This window comes from Elephas maximus, chromosome 22, assembly GCF_024166365.1.
Source record: "Elephas maximus indicus isolate mEleMax1 chromosome 22, mEleMax1 primary haplotype, whole genome shotgun sequence".
In the NCBI taxonomy this organism is placed as follows: Eukaryota; Metazoa; Chordata; class Mammalia; order Proboscidea; family Elephantidae; genus Elephas; species Elephas maximus.
In genome coordinates this window covers 18,851,660-18,872,736 of record NC_064840.1, presented here as the reverse complement: position 1 = coordinate 18,872,736, position 21,077 = coordinate 18,851,660, and the positions used below count along the sequence as shown (strand labels likewise).

At 49.2% G+C, this 21,077-nt stretch overlaps 1 protein-coding gene across 11 annotated transcripts in view; it reads left to right on the top strand.

Moving 5' to 3' along the window:
* The window catches only part of CMKLR1 (chemerin chemokine-like receptor 1), a 183,961-nt gene extending 163,566 nt beyond the window's left edge, over positions 1-20,395 (top strand). For all 11 annotated transcript variants that reach the window (XM_049865996.1, XM_049865997.1, XM_049865989.1 and 8 more), the window contains one exon: positions 4,878-20,395. In XM_049865996.1, coding sequence (XP_049721953.1) covers positions 4,881-5,996 — 1,116 coding nt within the window. In that variant the 5' untranslated portion in view covers positions 4,878-4,880 and the 3' untranslated portion in view covers positions 5,997-20,395. The remainder of the gene's footprint in view (positions 1-4,877) is intronic.
* The last annotated feature ends 682 nt before the right edge of the window (positions 20,396-21,077 follow it).

Genomic DNA, 21,077 nt, shown 5'->3' with positions numbered 1-21,077 from the left:
TCAAACCACCAATCTTTTGGCTAGTAGCCCAGTGCTTAACTGTTTAGGCTATCCAGGGACTCCATATACATGTCTGTTTAATAAAAATAAAGTGAGTAACTTCTGCCTGAGGTTTTTTTTTGTTTTCTCTGGCTGCAGGAACCAGATGTGACCTTGAGCCCTGTGTCATCCCCAACAAGGGTCTGTGGTAGTGGCATGGGCAGGTCACAGCTGTCTGCAACAGCATCTTCTGCCTGGTGACCATCCTGTTCCCAGCACCGGGCCTCCGCCGGTTCAGCTGACACTGTTGCTTCTGTTGGTTGTTGGCTCATCCAGGTTCATTTCTGGCCTGGCAGAGAAGGCTGGGGTTCTGAAGGCCCTGGACAGGGTCAAGCCTGTTTGCCTGGCCCTGAGCCTACCCAGTGTGGCTTTGCCAGGTTACTGGGCTGGGCGTCAACGTGCATGAACCCCAGGCAGGGATTTGGGGTGCGTGTTGGTTTATTTGGGGTTTTTCTGGACCTCAGAAGAGGAGAAACAGTTGAGCTAATTACATCCCTGGGTCCATCCTTGTTTCTGTCATTAGCCTCTGGAAGCCCCGGCATTTGTCTTATTGTCATTCTTCATTATGTTTATTTCCTTTTAGCCCCATTTCCTCCTCTCACTGCCCCTCTCCACGCCCTTTCCCACGGAACCGTCTCAATCTGTTCAATGTGTATCCTTATAGTTGGCCATCTTCTCGCAAAACGTGCCTTGCTATTTTGTGGGCATGTGTTTTCAGTGAACGTGAACGGTATTATTGGTTCAGTGGTAGAATTCTTGGTTCCCAGAGGGAGACCTGGGTTCAGTTGTTGACCAATGCACCTTCTACACAGCCAGTGCTGGTCCTGCGGCATCTTCACCGCATCCTAAGTGGTACAAGGAGTTCTGCTGCCATCCAACTGAGAGCCATCCCCTCCCATGAGGGCAATCACACTGGAAACGGACTGAGGGTTCAGCTCCTTGGCACATCATCTGGACGCCATCATAACACAGAGAAGGTGCCGGGAAACCACACATGTACACACGCCAACAGACGCATTTGTGCATATACACGCCCGTGCCTGCCGTGTCCCCACTGCCCACCCCCGAATCACTCATACGTGTGCATGCTCACCCATCTGTGTTTATTCATCCCCATTGACAACAGTGGCGGGAATCCTTAAACCCACTTCAAAACTGAGAAAAAGCAGAGACTATGTGACTTGGCCAGAGGACAGTGGTGGCTCAGTAGTAGAATTCTCACCTTTCATGCAGGAGACCTGGGTTCAAAACCTGGCCAATGCACCTCACGTGCAGCCACCGTCTGTCTGTTGGAGGCTTGCGTGTTGCTATGATGCCGAACAGGTTTCAGCAGAGCTTCCGGACTACGATGGACTAGGAAGAAAGGCCTGCCCACCTACTGCTGAAAAGCATCCAGTAAAAACCCAGTGGATCACAATGGTCCCATTCACCACTGATCATGGGGATGGCACAGGACCAGGCCACGTTTCAAGGCTAAGGTTTAGAGGGCTTGGACTGGGTAGATCAGGCACTCCTAATCCTTCAGGGAAGCAGGGGGATCCTAAAAAACTTTTTATTTGGGATCCTTGGAAGTCAGGATTAGAACCAGACTTCTTAGCTGTGTGACCTTGGGCAAGTTGCTGCACCTCTCTGAACCTTAGTTTTCTCTTCTGCAAAGTGGCGTTATCCTTGCAGGGCTGTTGGGAGGATTAAATGGAGTCTTGCGTAGCGCAGTGTTTGGCAAATAACTGTTAACTGTGTGTCTATATATATATTGCATATATATACATAATATTTTTCACAAGCTTCCTGTTTGTGGAGGCTTGAGGAATATGAATAACTACAATTTTACAGCTCTTTATAATTGACAAGAGACTCATTGTCATTTCACGTGACTCTCCCAACAATGTGAGGATCACATTGGAGAGGTGGAGAGACTAGACTTAGAGAAGCGAAACACTTGCTGTGAGCTCCCTAACCTGCCCTTGAACCCAAGCTGTGGATACAAGTAGGCAGAACCTCTTGGGTCCTCTGGCCTTCCTGTCTCCTCCTACCTCCCCAGGCAAAGGCCATGTTTAGGAGGAAGGTAAGAGGGGGATCCCAAGAAACAATAATAATAATACTTACATAGCACTTACCCCATGATAGGCCCTATTCCAAGTACTTTACCTATGATGGCCCTTTGAATCCTCACAACCGTCCTAGGAGGTAGAAACTATTGTTACCCTGCCCATTTTACAGACAAGGCAACTGAGGTGCACAGAAAGCAGTTAGTTCACAGAAGTTCATGGCAGACCCAGGTTTGGATGCAGGCAGCCTGGTTGGGCCCCATAGCCCTTCGTCCTGATCTCTCTGCTGTCCTGCCTGGGCTGTGGACAGCGGGATGTGGGTCAGGACTGAGTGGAGGCCAGAGGGCAAGCCTATGACTGGACACCCTTCCTCTTCCAGGGAGAGCTGAGGGGCTCAGGGCGGGGGAGCAGGAGCACCCTCTGTAGTGGAGAACCAACATGGGGCACAGTGCCGAGGCCATTCCCAGTGGGATGAGGGATGGGGGTGGATGGACAGCCTCCCAGAGGATGTCAGCATCGTCACACTTGGCCCCGGCTCAAAGATGAAAAGATGTGGCCTCTGACCCTGAGCTGCTCACAGCCCAGCCAGAGAGCCAGACATGACGTTATCTGGGTCCAGCCCATCTCTGCAGACATTTGTGCAAAGTGCTGGATCCCAAGTCCCCTCTCCTCCTCCTCACCCTTGGCTCGGGGCTCAGACACCCGTCTGCTGCCAGTCTGGTGTGCCCTCCTGCCTTGCTCCTTCATCCACCTTCTTAACTCCTGTTTGTCCTTTAAGACTCAGCCTAGGCACTGCCTCCGCCAGGAAGCCTTCTTGGACTCCCAGGCTGGGAATAAGCACCTCCTCTGGGATCCTAGGAGTCCCAGGTGGTGCGAATAGTCCAGGGCTTGGCTGCTAATTGAAAGGTTGCTGATTTGAGTCCACCCAAAGGTGCCTTGGAAGAGAGGCCTGGGGATCCACTCCCCAAAACTTAGCCGTTGAGAACCCTATGGAGCACAGTTCTACTCTGACACACTCCATGAGTGGAGTCCACTCAGTGGCAACTAGTTTTGGTTCTGGGCTCCTAGGAGTGTGCTGGGCTTGCCCTGGCACCAGCACTTAGCTGTCTGCCTTGTGCCTTGTAGTTGACCGTCTGCCTTGTGCCTTGTAGTTGACCGTGAGCTCCCTTGGGGTGGGACCTGGTGACAGCATTTCCTGTACAGCCTGGCACCCGAGACTGTAAACAGGCCACTTCTTCCTCCCAGGCTGCACTTGACTGTAGTCGTCACTCTGGGGAAGAGGGTGATCTCCATGCAGTGTGGGCTGATGGTCAAGAGCCCAGGCTCTGCAGACCTGTGTTCAAATCCTGCCTCTCCCACATTTGCCTGGATGCCTTGGGCAAGGGTTTTCATCTCCCTGAGCCTCCTTGTACCCCCTTCCTGGGGTTAAAGTTAGATAATCTAGTCTATGTGCTGAGCACAGCCCCCCACAGACAGAAGTGCTCAATGCAGGCCACCCAGTCTTGTCATTAACAGCAGTCATATGTCTTTCAGTTAGTGTTTCTATCTTCTTTTTTTTGTATTTTTTTATTGTACTTTAGGTGAAGGTTTACAGAAAAACTAGTTTCTCATTAAACAGTTAGTATACTTACTGTTTTATGACATTGGTTACCAACCCCACAACATGTCAACACTCTCCCTTCTTAACCTTGGGTTCCCTATTACCAGCTTTCCTGTCCCCTCCTGCCTTCTAGTCCTTGCCCCTGGGCTTGTGTGCCCCTTTAGTCTTGTTTTGTTCCATGGGCCTGTTCAATCTTTGGCTGAAAGGTGAACCTCAAGAGTGACCTCATTACTGAGCTGAAAGGGTGTTGGGGGCCATAGTCTCAGGGTTTCTCCAGTCTCTGTCAGGCCAGTAAGTCTGGTCTTTCTTTTTGAGTTAGAATTTTGTTCTACAATTTTCTCCAGACCCTCTATTGTGATCCCTGACAGAGCAGTCAGTGGCGGTAGCCAGGCACCATCTAGTTGTACTGGACTCAGTCTGGTAGAAGCCATGGTAGATGTGGTCCATTAGTCCTTCGGACTAGTCTTTATTTTTCTTCATTCTTCCTTGCTCCCGAAGGGGTGAGACCAGTAGAGTATCCTAGATGGCTGCTCAGGAGTATCCTAGATGGCTGCTCACAGCTTTTAAGACCCCAGATAGTGTTCCTATCTTCTGTCAGCATTCCAGTGCCACAAAAAATCCTCTGGGACCCCTAACTGGGCATATCTAGAATATTCTCCCAGTTTACAGAGTGGGTCAACACCCGAACTTAAATTCTGAGTCCCTTGAACTCAATGAAAGTTTCCAAATGGCTTTAATAAAAAAACAGAAGATAACTTTTATGTAATAAAATATAACCTCAAGCCTGTTAAGATCCAGTAATGAAATTATGGCCCAGCAGTTAAGCGCTCAGCTGCTAACCGAAAAGTTGATGTTTCACACCCACCCAGCAGCTCTGTGGGAGAAAGACCTGGCAATCTGCTCCCATAAAGATGACAGCTAAGAAGACCTTATGGGGCAGTTCTACTCTGTCACTTGAGGTCACTATGAGTCAGAATTAACTCAACAGCACCCAACAACTGCAATGAATTTATGTGTTGGAAAGTTAGAGTTATTTAAAATGAAGCATCGATGAGCCGCATCACTAAGCAGAAACATCTGGTTTGGAGCCCTTTTGCCAGACTAGGGGGAAGCTTGGGGTAGTGGAAGTGTGTGGGGTCTGTAGTGTCAGAGACCTGGTTCCCCTAACAACCCCCTGTCTTCCCTTGCAGAAAATGGCAGACGAAGATTACAACGCCTCCGCCTATTACGATGAGTACCCTGATGATTTTGGCTCCATCATGGTCTTGGAGGAGATGTCTCCCCACCTGGGAGGTGGGGTGGCCAGGATCTTCCTGGTGGTGGTGTACAGCATTGTCTGCTTCCTCGGGATCCTGGGTAATGGCCTGGTCATCATCATTGCCACCTTCAAGATGAAGAAGACTGTGAACACCGTCTGGTTCCTCAACCTGGCCATGGCAGACTTCCTGTTCAATGTCTTCTTGCCGATCCACATTGCCTACACGGCCATGAACTACCACTGGGTTTTTGGGACGGCCATGTGCAAGATCAGCAGCTTCCTGCTCACCCACAACATGTATACCAGTGTCTTCCTGCTGACCGTCATCAGCTTCGACCGCTGTGTCTCTGTGCTCCTCCCTGTCTGGTCCCAGAACCACCGAGGTGTTAGGCTGGCCTATGTGGCATGCGCAGTTATCTGGGTCTTGGCTTTCTTCTTGAGTTCCCCATCCCTCATCTTCCGGGACACGGCCAACCAGCATGGGAAAATAACCTGTTTCAACAACTTCAGCCTGTCAGCGGCCAGCTCTTCCCCACAGTCCACTCATCCCCAACTGGATCCTGTGGGGTATACCCGGCACATGGTGGTAACCATCACCCGCTTCCTCTGTGGCTTCCTGGTCCCTGTCCTCATCATCACAGCCTGTTACCTCACCATTGTCTGCAAGCTGCAGCGTAACCGCCTGGCCAAGACCAAGAAACCCTTTAAAATCATCATCACCATCATCGTCACCTTTTTCCTCTGCTGGTGCCCCTACCACACACTCTATCTCCTGGAGCTCCATCACACTGCCATGCCTGGCTCCATCTTCAGCCTGGGTTTGCCCCTGGCCACTGCCATCGCCATCGCCAACAGCTGCATGAACCCCATTCTGTACGTCTTCATGGGTCAGGACTTCAAGAAGTTCAAGCTGGCCCTCTTCTCCCGCTTGGTCAATGCTCTGAGCGAGGACACAGGCCACTCCTCCTACCCCAGCCACAGGAGCTTTACCAAGATGTCGTCAGTGAATGAGAGGTCCTCCATGCATGAGCGCGAGACCAACATGCTTTGAGCCTCACCTGGGAAGCCCTCACTGAACACTGCCAACCCACAAAGGCCTGAAGGTATGCTTTCTGAAGACCAAGGCAGGAACCTCTTTAGCACCAGCTCACAGCAGTTCCTACCCCCCTTCTCTGATCCACTGGGCTCTGGTGGGAGTTGCTCAGAATAAAATATTCCAAGTGGGTGTTGGGGTGGGGGTGCGTGTCTTCTCCTCAACTTCCTCAAAGCTTCTCTGGAGACTGTCCAAAGTGCGGCTCAAGGAAGCAAGCTCAGAGCTTCTCGATGGAAGAAGAGTGTGTCCAATAGTGAATCCAAATCCCCTGTATTTTGAGTGGGCACGAACAGTGTTTTGAGCTGGAAATCCAGGCCTGAGAACCCCTTTCTCCAAGTGGGATGGTAAACAGATCATGCCGTGTTGCTCCTGGCCTTGGATCAGTGACCCACATTTCCTCAGGGACCAAACCAAAGCAAAAAGGAAGAATTCTCAAAAACACTGCCATGAACTGGGATTGGTATAAGACAGTGATGTTAAGTTACCTGCTATGTGCTCCCCAGGGATGGCATGACATTTTACAAGGCCATGCTTGGCGTGAGCAGAGATTAGGGAAAATATAACGCGATGCAGATCTCTTACCCCTGTAAAAAAAAAAAAAAAAAAAATTGCTGCCATCCAGCCAACCCCATGTGTATCGGAGTAGAACTGTGCTCCACAGGGTTGTCAATGGCTGATGTTTCAAAAATTGATTGCCGGGCTTTTCTTCTGAGGCACCTCTGGGTGGACTCGAACCACCATCCTTGCAGTTAGCGGCCAAGTGCATTAACCATTTGCACCACGAAAGGACTCCCTCACCACCATACACCTATATTAATAGCTAGCCAGAAAAATCCCACCAGTCAAGCCACCCCTCAGGGTTGACGCATAATCTTTAGAACGTCTCTATGGGAACACACAGGTTACCTGCGAGAGGATAGTGACAGATCAGCCCAGTGTCTTGCATGGGAAAGACAAGTTGGGGGCCCTTAAGCCACAAGACTTGGGGTCCTTAAAAGGATGTTCCATGAAGCAGTCCACCCTAAAACTTTCCAGGGTGACAGTGGTTTATCCTATTACTGTCAAGTCACTTATGACTCATAGTGACCCTATAGGACAGAGAACTGCCCCATAGGGTTTCCAAGGAGCGGCTGGTGGATTCGAACTGCGGACCTTTTGGTTAACAGTCGAGGTCTTAACCATTGTGCCACAGGACCCCGACAGTGGTTTAGGCCGTAGCTATTTTGGTGAGGGGATGGCGCCAGCCCTGTGTTCCAGCCCCTCTCAGCTCTACTTGCTACACAGGGGCTGGGTCAGGGCAGGTGGTTTCCTTAGCACCCACTGCTCACAGCAATTCCTACCCTCCTTCTCTAATCCACTGGGCTCTGGTGGGAGCCGCTTGGAATAAAATATTCAAAGTGGGTGTCTGGGTGGGGGTGGGTGGCTCCTCCTCAACCTCCTCAAAGCCTTGCTGGAGACAGGTCGAAATGCAGCTTAAGAAAGCAAGCTCGGAGCTTCTCAATGGAAGAAGAGTTTGTCCAAGGGCTCGGTCGGTGAATTTGAAGCTGAATCTGAGGCTGAGTCCTTGAACTGTGCTCCTGAGATTCAGGAAGTGAGGGACACAGGTACCGAGTGCCCCCCATCTACAGCCACGGGCCATGCCTTTCTCATCCAGTACCAATGTCTTCCTGGGGTAAAACGTGTCACCATCTCGTTTACAAACAAGGAAACCGAGGCTCAGAGGAGGGAAATGACTTGGTCAAGGTCACACAGTTTGTCAGTGGCAGAGTTCAGATCTGAACGCAGCTGTCTGGCTCCAGTGAGTCCCTTCTTTCCGTCTACTGAGAGTATTCTAGACTCTAACGATCGTTCACGTTTATCTAGCACTTTCTGTACTAAGCACTTGGCATGTATTATCTCATTTATTCTCCATAGCAACCCTGAGTTAGATGCAATACTTTGTGGTGGTTGGTCGCCATCGAGCCAATTCCAACTCATGGTGACCCCACATGACCCCATGTATGCAGAGTGGGTTTTCAAGGCTGTGACCTCTCAGAAGCAGATCACCAGGCCTGTCTCCCGAGGCACCTCCGGGTGGGTTTGAACCGCCAACCTTTCGGCTAGTAGTCAAGAGCTTAGCCATTCACACCACCCACTCACGGACTCCATCCACTTCCCTTTTATAGATAAGAAAACTGATCCTCGGAGAAGTTAGTAACTTGCCCCAGGGCGCCCAGCTGGCTCAAAGGAGGCTACAGAATCAGAGAGGCTTGAGGTTTTAATCTTAAATATTGATTCCTTAGCAGATGAATGTGAACATCTTCACGGCTGTGAAGACAGCGTAGGAAAGAGTTCAAAAATGACCCAGCGTGGCAAAGAAAATGCACTTGGCCTCCAGCTCCCTGGTCACTCATCGGCATGTCACTGCCATGTCCCCCACCCCTGCAGGGGAGGCAGTGGGAGAGAGGCTGGACGGAGGCCTAGGCCCTTTGTCCCCAGATTGTCCCCACTGTTCTCTTCCAAGCCCCTTCACTGTTAAGCCAAGTCTCCATCAAGATGTAAGGACCAGATGTATAATGTCTACACAGCACTGGGCAGGGCCCCAAGGCCACAGCCTGTTTGGAGTCACACTTCATTAAGAGAAACTGTTCCTTCCCTTGTTGGGTCTCTATGCTGATGCTGATGAGGTGGCAGCTCTGACTTGACCCCAAGCTGGGGCCTCCAAATGCTTCAAGGCATCCAAGAGCAAGAGGGAACTTCCAGCCTTGCTCGGGGGCCCCTGTCAGCCCCCTCCCCAAGCCTGTAGATGGGACGACTGAGGCACAAGATGGCGTGAGACTTATTCCAACTCAGAGACAGACATCTGCAACTTGGGCTTCCTGACTTCCAAAGACCAGCTGCTGCCAAACCGAAGCTGCTGCCGTCGAGTGGATTCCGACTCGTAGTGACCCTATAGGACAGAGTAGAACTGCCTCATAGAGTTTGCAGGGAGCGGCTGGTGGATTCGAACTGCCGACCTTTTGGTTAGCAGCCATAACACTTAACTACTGCACCACCGGTGTGCCAGAGTAGAACTGTACTCCATAGGGTTTTCGAAGGCTGATTTTTTGGAAGAAGATTGCCAGGCTTTTCTTCTGAGGTGCTTCTGGGTGGACTCGAACCTCCAACCTTTAGATTAGCAGCCGAGCGAGTTAACTGTTTGCCCACCCAAGGACTTCCCTCACTCCCAGGACGGTGCTCTTCCCTCTGGCTCAGTGCCTCACTCTTCCTGGGCTGCTTGCTGCCAGGCCAGGCGGAGGGAGCCAGGAATTCATTTTGTCATTGGAAAAGCTAATAAACAGGAACAAAATTCAAACCCTGCTGCTTTTCTTCCCCCTTCAGGCCAAGCCTCACCCTGTCTGGCTGCCTGTCTTCTTGTTCCGATTCTAGTTTCCCTTCCAGTACTTAAATGCAACCATGCCGTCCCCTTCAACCTTGTCCTGACACCTTTTTATGAGAGCTGCCATAACAGAAACACTGCAAGGGGGTGGCTTTAAAGAACAGAAATGTATTCTCACAATTCTGGAGGCTAAAAGTCTGAACGACGGTCTTGGCGATGTCGATTTCTCCTATGGGCATCTCCCCTACTTTCTGGTGGCTACCAGGAATCCCTGGCCTCTTTTGCTGCCCATAGATGTGTTTGGCTCTGTTGTTACATGGCATCTATGTTCCCCCTGTGTGTCACTCCCTTTTTATAAGACACACTCAGAAGAAATTAGGACTAGGACCCACCTTATTCTGGGATGACCCTATTGACAGAACAAAAGAAACCCCCTATTTCCAAGCAGGGTCACATTCATAGGTACAAGAGTTGGGACTTCAAAGAGTCTTTTTGGAGGGCAAAATTTAATTCATAACAACTGTCCATGAGGCACACATACAGTCCCTACAGTTTACAAAGTGTGCTGACCTGCATTACTCCACAGGCAGCCAACGTGTGTGCCCCCGAGAGCCCTCTGTCTAAGCCCAGCACTGGCCAGTTGGTCGTCAGGGCTCTCTCCTGGATGGTGTGGGTGGGCTGGGGCTGCAGGAGTACATGGAAGTAGGCAGGGGTACAAGAAGAGAAGACAGGAGAGGGAAACAGAGAGCCAAAGGAGAATGGGAACAGGTATTTATTAAGCATCTACCATGTGTCAGGCACAAAAATCTCATCAAACCCTGAAAACAGCCCTTCAAGGTGAGGACCACTATACCCATGTGGGTGATGCAGAAAGTGGGGTTCTAAGGGCAGACCTCACTTGTTCAGGGTGGTAGAGCTAGTAAATGGTGGAGCTGGGGTTCGAAGTCGGTCTGCTGCCTGAGCTCCCAACTTCAGCCACTTATTTCATTGTCCCATTTATTTTGTTTTCTTAGCAACCCAGTACACAGGAAGGATAGCGAATTACCGGAGATAACACAGTAAGCCATGGTAGATAGGAGACTCAAACTCAGGCCTCCTGCCTCCCGAGTCTGTGCTCTTTGGCACTGCATCAGGCCACCCAAGGATGGATGCTTCATTCACATATCCATCCACTCATCCATCTACCCCACATCCACCACTCATCCTCCCATCCTCCTGTCCATGGATCCATCACCCGTCCATCTATTCATCCATCCATCCATTCATCATCCACTCACCCAACCACCCATCATTCACCCCGACATCCACCCACCTACCCACCCATCCTATCAATCTATCCGTCATCCATCCGTCCATCCACCCACCTACTCATCCACTCACTCAATCATCTGTCCATCTACTTATCTATCCACCCATCCCTTCATTCACCCACCCCTCTATTTACACACCCATGCCACTACCCCTCCATTTGTATAATCATCTGTAGATCCACCCATTCATCCATTCCACATAAATGTATTTAATACCTGCCCTCTGCCAGGTCCTGTGGTGGGCACTGGGGATACAAGGATGATCAAGACATCCACAGTCTCTGCCCTCATGAGCTCTTTTGTTGTCTAGTGGAGAGACAGCCAGTGAGCAAAGGACACACCCTAAATGGAAACGAGCATGGGATCTGACTGTCCAAAGGCCAAAGAAAACTTCCTTGAGGAAGAGACACTTGAGGGCTGAAGGATGGGTAGGCATTAACTTGGTGCAGAGGGCATGAGAGAAGGATACTTCGGGAGGGAACAGCTGGGCAGAGGTGTTGCTGTGGGAGAAAGCAGAGCGATTACAAGGGACCCATAGGGGGTGGGGCTGCAGCTCAGCCAGGAGGGTGAGCATGGGACGAGATAGGGTTGGAAGGGATGCAAGGTCAAAGCCACGTGCAGGAGAGTGGCATGCTCAGACCTGCACACTGAAACGATGTCCCTGGCTGCTCTGGGGAGGACAGATTGGAGTGGAGCAGGAGGAGAGGCCAGGAGGCTACTGAGGAGGCTGCAAGTGAACCATGACAGTGCCTGGGCTGAGGGACCAGAGATAGAGCTGGAGGGAAGTGGATGATCTGAGAGAGACTGAAAAGCTACCCAAGCTTCCTCAGGGGAGCGGTTAGTGGGGAACCGACCCAGGGCCCATTCCAGCTGCACAGAGGCCTCGGTATATTACTTTATTGATGGAAATTAGTTGTAAATATTATTCAAATTTACCTCCCAATGCACAATTATATTTCTCAGGGGAGCCTTCTGAGCACTCAATAAAGCCTTATAAATAATGCATATACAGCGTTAACCCACGAGGAACAGAGTCGTATTAACGCTGCAAGTGTGGGTGGTGGCTGGGAGATTTATGCAGACGAGACTCCAGTGCTAGGACTTGACGTTTAACCTTGGAGGTCACCTTGAGTTCTGTCCTGGGAGATCTAGAAGTTTCTTCCCCTAGGAGATGGCAATATACCCAAGTATGACAGTTAACCTACTATTCTAAAGATCTGACTAATGGGCAAGTGGTGGGGGGAGCAAGGGTAGAATTTGGTGGAGGGAGGAAGGGACACTGATTTTTGGAAGAGTTATTCCAAGTTTTCCAAGCTTTACCAGCAACAACAACAACCACCCCTTGCCTTGGTCATCTAGTGCTCCTGGAACAGAAATACCTCAAGTGGATGGCTTCAATAAGCAGAAGTTTATTGTCTCACAGTCTAATAGGCTAGAAGTTCGAATTCAGGGCATCGCTTTCTCTCTCTGTTGGCTCTGGAGGAAGGTCCTTGTCATCAACCTTCCCTGGACTAGGAGGTTCTCAGTGCAGGAACCCCAGGTCCAAAGGATGCATTCTGCTTTCGGTGCTACATTCTTGGTGGTATGAGGTCCCCCTGTCCCTCTATTCACTTCTCTCTTTTATATCTGAAAAGAGATTGGCTTAAAACCTAACCTAGTCTTGTAGGTTGAGTCTTGCCTCGTTAACACAACTGCCAGTAATCCCGCCTCATTAACATCAGGGAGGTAGGATTTACAAAACACAGGAAAATCACATCAGATGATAAAATGGTGGACAATCACATGATACTGGGAATCATGGACTAGCTAAGCTGACACACATAATGGGGGGGGGGCACAATTTAATCCATAACAAACAATAACAATTGTTGTGTGCCATGAGTTGATTTCAACTCATAGTTACTCCGTGTGACAGAGTAGAACTGCCCCCAAAGGGTTTCCTAGGCTTTAAAGATCACCAGGTCTTTCTCCCTCAGAGCTACTGGGTGAGTTTGAACCACTAACCTTTTGGTTAACAGCTGAGCACTTAACCATTTTATCACCAGGGCTTCTAATCCTAAACAACAGAGTAGAACTGCCCCATAGGGTTAACCATAATAGTCGTTGTTCTTAGGTGCCATCAGGTTGGTTATGACTCATAGCGACCCTATGTACAACAGAATGAAGCACTGCCCAGTCCTGTGCCATCCTCACAATCGTTGCTATACTTGAGCCCATTGTTGCAGCCACTGTGTCAATCCATCTTGTTGAAGGTCTTCCTCTTTTTTGCTGACCCTCTACTTTACCAAGTATGACGTTCTTCTCCAGGGACTGGCCCCTCCTGATAACATGTCCAAAGTACGTGAGACAAAGCCTCACCATTCTTGCTTCCAAGGAACATTCTAGCTGTATTTCTTCCAAGACAGATTTGTTCATTCTTCTGGCAGTCCATCGTATATAATAGTAAAAAAAAAAAAAAAATTTTTTTTGTAGATATTTTTAATTGGATATGTCCAAGTATCAGGCGCCCTGCCAAGGACTTGAGCTTCGTTATCTCATGCAGGCCGTACAACAACCTTTGTGGTAGGGACTCTTACGCTCCCCATGTACAGAGGAGTAAACAGGTTCAGAGAGAAGTGAGTTGCCCACGTCACACAATGAGTGGCAGAGCTGAGATTCAAACCCCAGTCTGTTTGGCTCTAAAGCTCTTGCTGTTTTCCCATTTGCAAACGTAAAACTGTGCTGAAGGGACCCTCCCTGGAGAGCGGGAGGACAAGCGTGTACTCCCACTCTCTCTCTCTCCAGAGTTAATTTTTGAGGAGGTGGAGGGGAGAGTCTTGGGCATTGCTTTTTCCTTTAGGGGGAGGAAATGGTGTCTGAATGGGTTTGTCACTTCCTCACGGCCCTGAGAATCTTAGGATTTTTGAGTTGGAAGACACTATACTTTGTCACATTACCTCCTTGCATGCCTCCATTTTACAGATAGGGAAAACTGAGGCCTCATTTTCAGGTAAGACGGGGATCAGCCACATTATTGACCTTCTGTGAGATGAGATGCATGTAAAAATGCTCATATGAGCTACTTGGAAAGACCGTCATTCGAGAGACCTGGACATTCACCAAGCCAGCTTTCTCACTTGTCAGTTTGTCTATAAGGGCTTTAGTGCTGATCTGGCCTGAAGGTCCCCTGCCTGGGACCTGGGAAGTTTCCAGCAGAATCCTGGCTGAAGGGGAGGCAGGAGATCTTGGCACAACCTGAGACATGCTGTATTGGGGCATAAATGTCCCCCTTCAGAGTTGTCCTGGATGGGACAGGTGGTTACATGGGTGTCTTCATATGTTAAAAAAAAAACCATGCATCCGTACACATAAGATTGATGTACCTTATAGTGGTAAGTTATGTTTCAATAAAAGTATTTTTGAAAATTAAATAATGCATAGTGTCTGCAGAAATAACCTTTTGCTCCCATTTGGCACCCTGACAGGTGGCTGAAGGAGAGAACTAGGTCTAGGGGTTTCCCTATGATTTAAGAGCAACTCAGAGGGGGGTGGTCCCTGCAGCGTCTGTCTAAAGAGACAATGTCTCAGGAAGGGCTGAGCCCCAGCCCCACCTTCTGACCCAAAGGGCCATTGATGGTTACACAGTATCATGCGGGCTCAGGAGCCACATGTCTTGGGCTCAAATCCCAGCTCCACCATTTACATCACTTAGGGCTGTGTGACCTTGGGCAAGCTACTCGATACCTCAGGAGCCGCAGCTTTCTCATCTGTGAAATGGGTCTAATAAAAGTTTGCAGCTCACAAGGTTGTTGTGAGGATTCATTGAGATGACATATGTAAGCGCTCAGCAGGTGCCTGGGAGGTGCATACAGTTAACGTGTTCAACTGCTAACTGAAAGGTTGGCAGCTTGAGTTCCATCCAGAGATGCCTCGGAAGCAAGATCTGGCCATCTACTTCCAAACAATCAGCCCCTAAAAACCTTATGGAGCACAGTTTTGCTCTGACACACATGAGGTATCTTAGGTATTAAGGAAATGGCTCATGTGGTTGTAGAGGCTGGAACGTCCCAAGTACGTGGGTCAGGATAGAGGCTTCTCCTGATTCGCCTAGCCACAGAGGCTGGAGAACCCAAGATCAGCAGGTCAGAGAGCAGGGCTCTTGCTCACAGGTTGCGAAGATCGATGAATCCCAAGATCGGCAGGCAAGACCACAGGTAAGCTGCTAGCTCAAGTTCCAAGAACCGGAGGCCAGACAAATGGGAGCCAGCTGCAGGATCCAGCGTGAACGAAAAGCCCCTGAGCCCTGCCAGGATGTCCACTTGTATTCAATGCAGGCCACACGCCCGAGGAAACTCCCTTTCAACTGATTGGCTACTCACAGCAGATCCCATCATATGGGTGATCACATATGAAATCTCAACAGGGAAGTGATCACAAGATCACAGGACTGCCAAAACACTGAGAATCAAGGCCCAACCAAAACTGACACACAACCTTAACTATCACATGGGGGCGCCATGAGTTAGAGTTGACTCCACAGGAGCTGGTGTGGAGTGACTCACACTGCACTGCCCTCTTTCACCTGGGTGTGCATCCACCTCCCTACTGGTCTCCCAACTTCCAGTCTTGCCCCTCACAGTCCACTCTCCACGAAGCAGCAAGAGTGAGCTTCCATTACCACGTGGGATCATCCAAAAACCTTTTATCATGGCTGCCTCCTCCTCTATCCTCATCTCACTCTGCTCTCTGGCCAGGTGATCCTTTCTGTCTCTCAAAAATAAAACAACCCAACACAAAACTGGTAAACGACAATAATAAACACACACCCCAGATTGTCCCCCACATCGGGGCTTTTTGTTTGTATTCCCACTGCTCCTGGACCACCTGCCCCTGCTCTTAGCACAGCTAGTTCCTCCTCTTCCTCCAGGTCTCAGTTCAAATGCCACCTCCTCCGAGAAACCCTCCCTGGATACTCCCCAACTAAAGTAACCTCCACCCCCAGTCACTGCCTATGAGAGCTCTTGATTTATTTCATAGCAGTTACTGGAGTCCCTGGGTGGTACAAATTGTTAAGCACTCAATTACTGCCAAAAGGTTGGGTTTGAACCCACTCAGAAGCTACTTGGAAGACAGGCCTGGTGATCTACTTCTGAAGCCTTGAAAACTCTACGGCACAGTTCTACTCCGTACACATGGGGTCGCCATGAGTTGGAATCGACTCAATGGGAACCAACAACAACAACAGCATATTAGTTACAGCCACCTTGAAGTCACTTTATTTTACATGTCGAACTGCCTTGATTCTCTTCCTCTGCTAGGTACTGAGCTCTCTTAGAGTGAGGACTGTGTCTGTCTGTCCACTGCTGTACCCCCGGCACCCAGGGCTGCGCTTAGCCCAGAAAAGGTGCTCAGGGATGTTTGCTGAATGAATGCGGAGATAACCCATACCCTGAGGTTATTTTTATTATCCTCGGTGTCATCCTTGAGTTTCAGGACGAGCACCATTATAAAACACCATTTCCAAAGCATCTGCCCAGTTTTCTCCACCTCAGTAATAAGGCCAACAACCGGGGAGGGTGGGACTATCCCCCCATTTCACAGACATGAAAGCTGAGGTCTCAGAAGTAGAAGAGCCACGGTTCTTTTCCGTGTACCACTAAGAGCAATCACACAAAAAAGGAGGTTTCAAGAAACACTTCTACTTCCCTCGGGCTTTCTTTTCCCCTTTATCTGATGTAGTGCAGCCTGAAAATAAAGGAACCAGATGCCTCCCCCGCCACCCCACCTCGTATTGTTTTGCATTGCTTTTCCGGACCAGGGCTCTGTTAAGGATTTGGCTAGTACTGCCGTGACCACAAACTTCCTGTGTTTACCCATCCAGTAAGAAATCATGGATGGAGCCATCAGCTGGCCCAGGGTCTGCGCTGGGCACAAGGTGGTGCTCTGACAGGAAAGCGCTGCCAGAGACCTGAGAGTCCCCGTCGTCCTAGTGGCTCTCTCTGGACCCCAGTGCCTCTCGTTGGGGTTGTACTATTCCATGGTTTCCGCCATGCAGATGTTTGGCATCTGTAGAGCAAGCGTCTGGATGGTTCAATGCGCTTCTGGTTTTATTCCAGATGTTGGCATTGTTGAGCAGGGACAAATACGGGGCAGGGGGAGCGGGGGAAGCAGACTCTCAGCATTGGCTGGTGGCTGGTAATCTCCTGAGAGCCTCTTGTTGATTGCAAGCAGTTGATAATGCCCAGGCCACCGCCTAGGTCCTAGGTCCCAGTTTCTTATTAGAAAGAATTGACTCACGGAGAGATTTAAGGTATGGTGACCAGCTGCCAGAGGAAATTCCACGTCCATCATCCTATTTCATCCTCTTAGCAGGCTGAATGGTAAAATTGCCTTAACTTTAGAGATGAAGAACCTGAAGCTCAGAGAGGTTAAGTGATTTTCCCAGAATCACACAGCTATCCATCCATTCATTTTTACTGAGACCTACTATGTGCCAGGCACTGTGCAAGGCTCTGGGGAGAGAGCAACTGACACTCTTTCCATTCATGAATCTTAAAACTCATTGGTACGTGGCAGAGCTGGGATTCGAACTCACGCCTGTGTATTCCTTTGGGTTTATGTTCTTTTGCTACGTACGCTGCTTCCCGAGTTAAATAACTTAAGTAAAGAGGAGTTAATGCAGAATGGAGAGAAAAGCTTTCTGGCTATGAAACCTGGAATCCTTCAGGAGTTAGAGAGAGAAGACACATCTTGGCTGGGAGATGAGGAGTTGAGATTGATCCTGGGAGCCAGGAGGCCCTTGTCAGCAACCCCACTCCATCTCTGACCTCTCAAAATAGGAGTGATCTGATCCAACAACTTCCTATATATGGGTATATCTTTCCCTCCACTGAAAAAGCAGCAAGCAGGGAGACGACACTGCTTAACCAAAGGAATGGCATGCCAATGGCGGAATGCAGATTGAAAGGAGAAATTGGGAATGGGGTAAGGCTCCCTGGTCCTCTTTCCTTCTCACCGTAGGGCATACTGTTTTGTTTTGTTTTTTAGCTCGTCACCCCTTCCTGATTCCTGAATTCCTCGGGCCTGTCACCCTCTTGTAAACCTCACCTTGTTCCACTGGGCACGGAATCTCCCAGGATATAGGGGTTTCTGTTGTTGTGGTTATTAGTTGCTGCCACAGAGTCGATTCTGACACATGGCGACCCCATGTGTTACAGAGCGGAACTCTGCTCCATAGGGTTGTCTTGGCTGTAATCTTAACGGAAAGAGCCCTGGTGGTCCAGTGGTTAAAGTGTTTGGCTGCTAACCACAAAGGTTAGTGGTTCGAATCCACCAGCTGCTCTGTGGGAGAAAGATGTAGCACTCTGCTTCCATAAAGATCACAGCCTTGGAAGCCCTATGGGGCAGTTCTGCTCTGTCCTAGAGTTGCTATGAGTTTTGGAACAGCAGTGGGTTTTGGCATCTTAATGGAAACAAGTTGCCAGGCCTTTTCTTCCAAAGTACCACCAGGTGGGTTTGAACCACCAACCTTTTGGTTAGCAGTTGACCGAAACTGCACCACCTAGGGATCTTAGGCTGTAGATACACCTATGGAAACCGCTTGTTCATCTTAAAAGGTCAGGGATGAAAGGGACTCGAAGGTCCATCTAATTGAGTCCCTCCTCAGGGCCCCTTACTGTTGTTTTCAGTAATTCTTGGGTTGGTCCTGGCAGGGGAAGCTCCCAAGAAGCTGAGCCTCTGAGGGCCGACGTTCAGTCCTAGGAAGCCAGCAGATCTGGCTCATCTGAGCTTTCTACCCCTTGGTCCAGCCTTTGGTCCCCACTCTTGGAGCAGAGCGGAGAGCTCCTTAGAGGCTGTAAGAAGAGATGGTCAGCTCAGGAAAGAGGAGATGGGGGCAGGTGGAGGGCAGCGATCACAGCGCAGGCTTTGGAACCAGGCAGGTTTGGGCTCTATCCCTCACCAGTTGTCTGGGCCTCAGTTTCCCCATCTGTAAGATCGGGAGTGTAATTACAGTTACAATTATGCCTCTGCTCACTTATTGGACTTACTTACCTAATTCCTTGTAGGCTTGGTTGAGGATTCAATAAAATAACCCATGTAAAGAGTTTACTGTACCTGGTAAGTATTACTTGCTTACCAGGTCGCTAGCTCTTGCTGTAGTTAACATTTCATTCTATTTATTTATTTTTACTGTCCTACAAGACTACATTTGCTTTGTCATCTCTGGGGGCCATGTCTAATCCAATCCGTTGATTCCAGAGGCTGCACAAATCTGCCCAGATTGCGGATTGGGGTTGCAAATGTAATGCTCGCTATAGTTTGGGAGTGTGAAGAAAATATAATGTCTTTGTCTGTAGCTGATCTAGGGATCCCTGAGTGGTGCAAATGGTTAATGCGGAAGGCTGCTAACTGATAGGTTGGCAGTTCGAGTCCACCCACAGGTGCCTTGGAAGAAAGGCCTGGTGATCCACTTCCTAGAAATCAGTCATTGAAAACCTTACGGAGCACAGTTCTTCTCTGACACACAATGGCAACTGCTTTGGTTTTGGTTCAACTACTTTAGAACAGCAACTAGACTGGTGTTTGACCAGACAACTGGGCACCATAACTAGCCAAGCTGACACATAGAATTATCCATCACACCCTCTTAAGACGATGGCATGACTTCAATCAAGTCTATAGCCTGGCTGCACAATCGTATTTTGCACATCTGAAGCAGAATATCACCTTATTCATCCTCTTATTTAATAAATCCTACTCCCAGGAGATGGGCTCTTGGGGCCACTTGGACAAAGATCATGTACTAGGAACAGCAAACATGAAGAGCCCTTTTGTAATTTCCAGAACTACCTGTTGTAATTTCTTTCTTGACGCTTTCTGCTGCTTGCAGCTGGCTTTGCACCTTAAACATTAGAATAAAAAAGTCCTAATGATCATTTTTAAGACTATCAGACCCAGGTAGTGCCAGCAGTTTGGGATTGCCTGCTAACCCAGAGGCTGGCAATTTAAACCCATCCAGCAGCTCCACAGAAGAAAGGCCTGGCAAACTGTTCTCACAATGATTATAGCCCAGAAAGGCTTATGGAGCAGTTCTATACTGTAACACATGGGGTCGCCATGAGCTGAGAGCCAACCCGACAGCAGTTAGCAATAACATCAACAATTAAGATAAGGGCCACGTGAACCAGAGACTTACATCATCCTGAGACCAGAAGAACTAGTTGGTGCCCGGCCACAACCGATGACTGCCCTGACAGGGAGCACAACAGAGAACCCCTGAGGGAGCAGGAGATCAGTGGGATGCAGACCCCAAATTCTCACAAAAAGACCAGACTTAATGGTCTGACTGAGACTAGAGGAATCCCGGCGGTCATGGTCCCCAAACCTTCTGTTGGCCCAGGACAGGAACCATTCCCGAAGACAACTCATCAGACATGGAAGGGACTGGACAGTGGGTAAGAGAGAGATGCTGATGAAGAGTGAGCTACTTGTATCAGGTGGACACTTGAGACTGTGTTGGCATCTCCTGTCTGGAGGGGGGATGGGAGGGTAGAGAGGGTTGGAAGCTGGCAAAATTGTCACGAAAGGAGAGACTGGAAGGGCTGACTCATTAGGGGGAGAGCAAGTGGGAGTATGGAGTAAGGTGTATATAAACTTATATGTGACAGACTGACTTGATTTGTAAACGTTCACTTGAAGCTCAATAAAAATTAAAAAAAAAAAGATAACTAACTGTTCTTCACGGTCAGTATTATTTCACATTTCACAGCTAAGGAAACAAAGCTCCGAGAGGTGACTCCCCCTGCCTAAAGTGGCCTGGCTGGTGGGATCATACAGAGCTGGGAGTTGACTCCAGCTTTGTCGGACCTCAAAGCTATTTAGCACTGCATCACAAAGAACTATACCTTTGGAGGGTTTGGGGTTTCCGCAGTCAGGTTCTGGAATAGACTCCCAGGCACAGTTATAATCATATTTCTGCTCACTTCTGTGAACTTGCTTACCAGATTTCTGAGAACCTCGGGATGGGCTGGGGACAGGGTGGGAAAAGCTCCAGGGAGGGGCTGGGGCTTCTTGCAATTCCCTCAGGTTCTTAATGCCTCTGTAATGGGATTAGCACTGCCTGGAATTCTGGGCGTCTGCTCGCCCTTCCTGCCTAAGAGGTTTGCCAGGAATTAAAAACCTGTCCCAAGTTCAGCATTAGAAAAACAATTAATGTAATCCATCATATGAATAAAACAAAAGACAAAAAAACACACAAGATCTTATCAATTGGTGCAGAAAAGGCATTTGACAAAGTGCAACACCCATTCATGATACAAACTCTCAGCAAAATAGGAATAGAAGGAAAATTCCTCAACATAATAAAGCCAACAGCCAACATCATCCTAAATG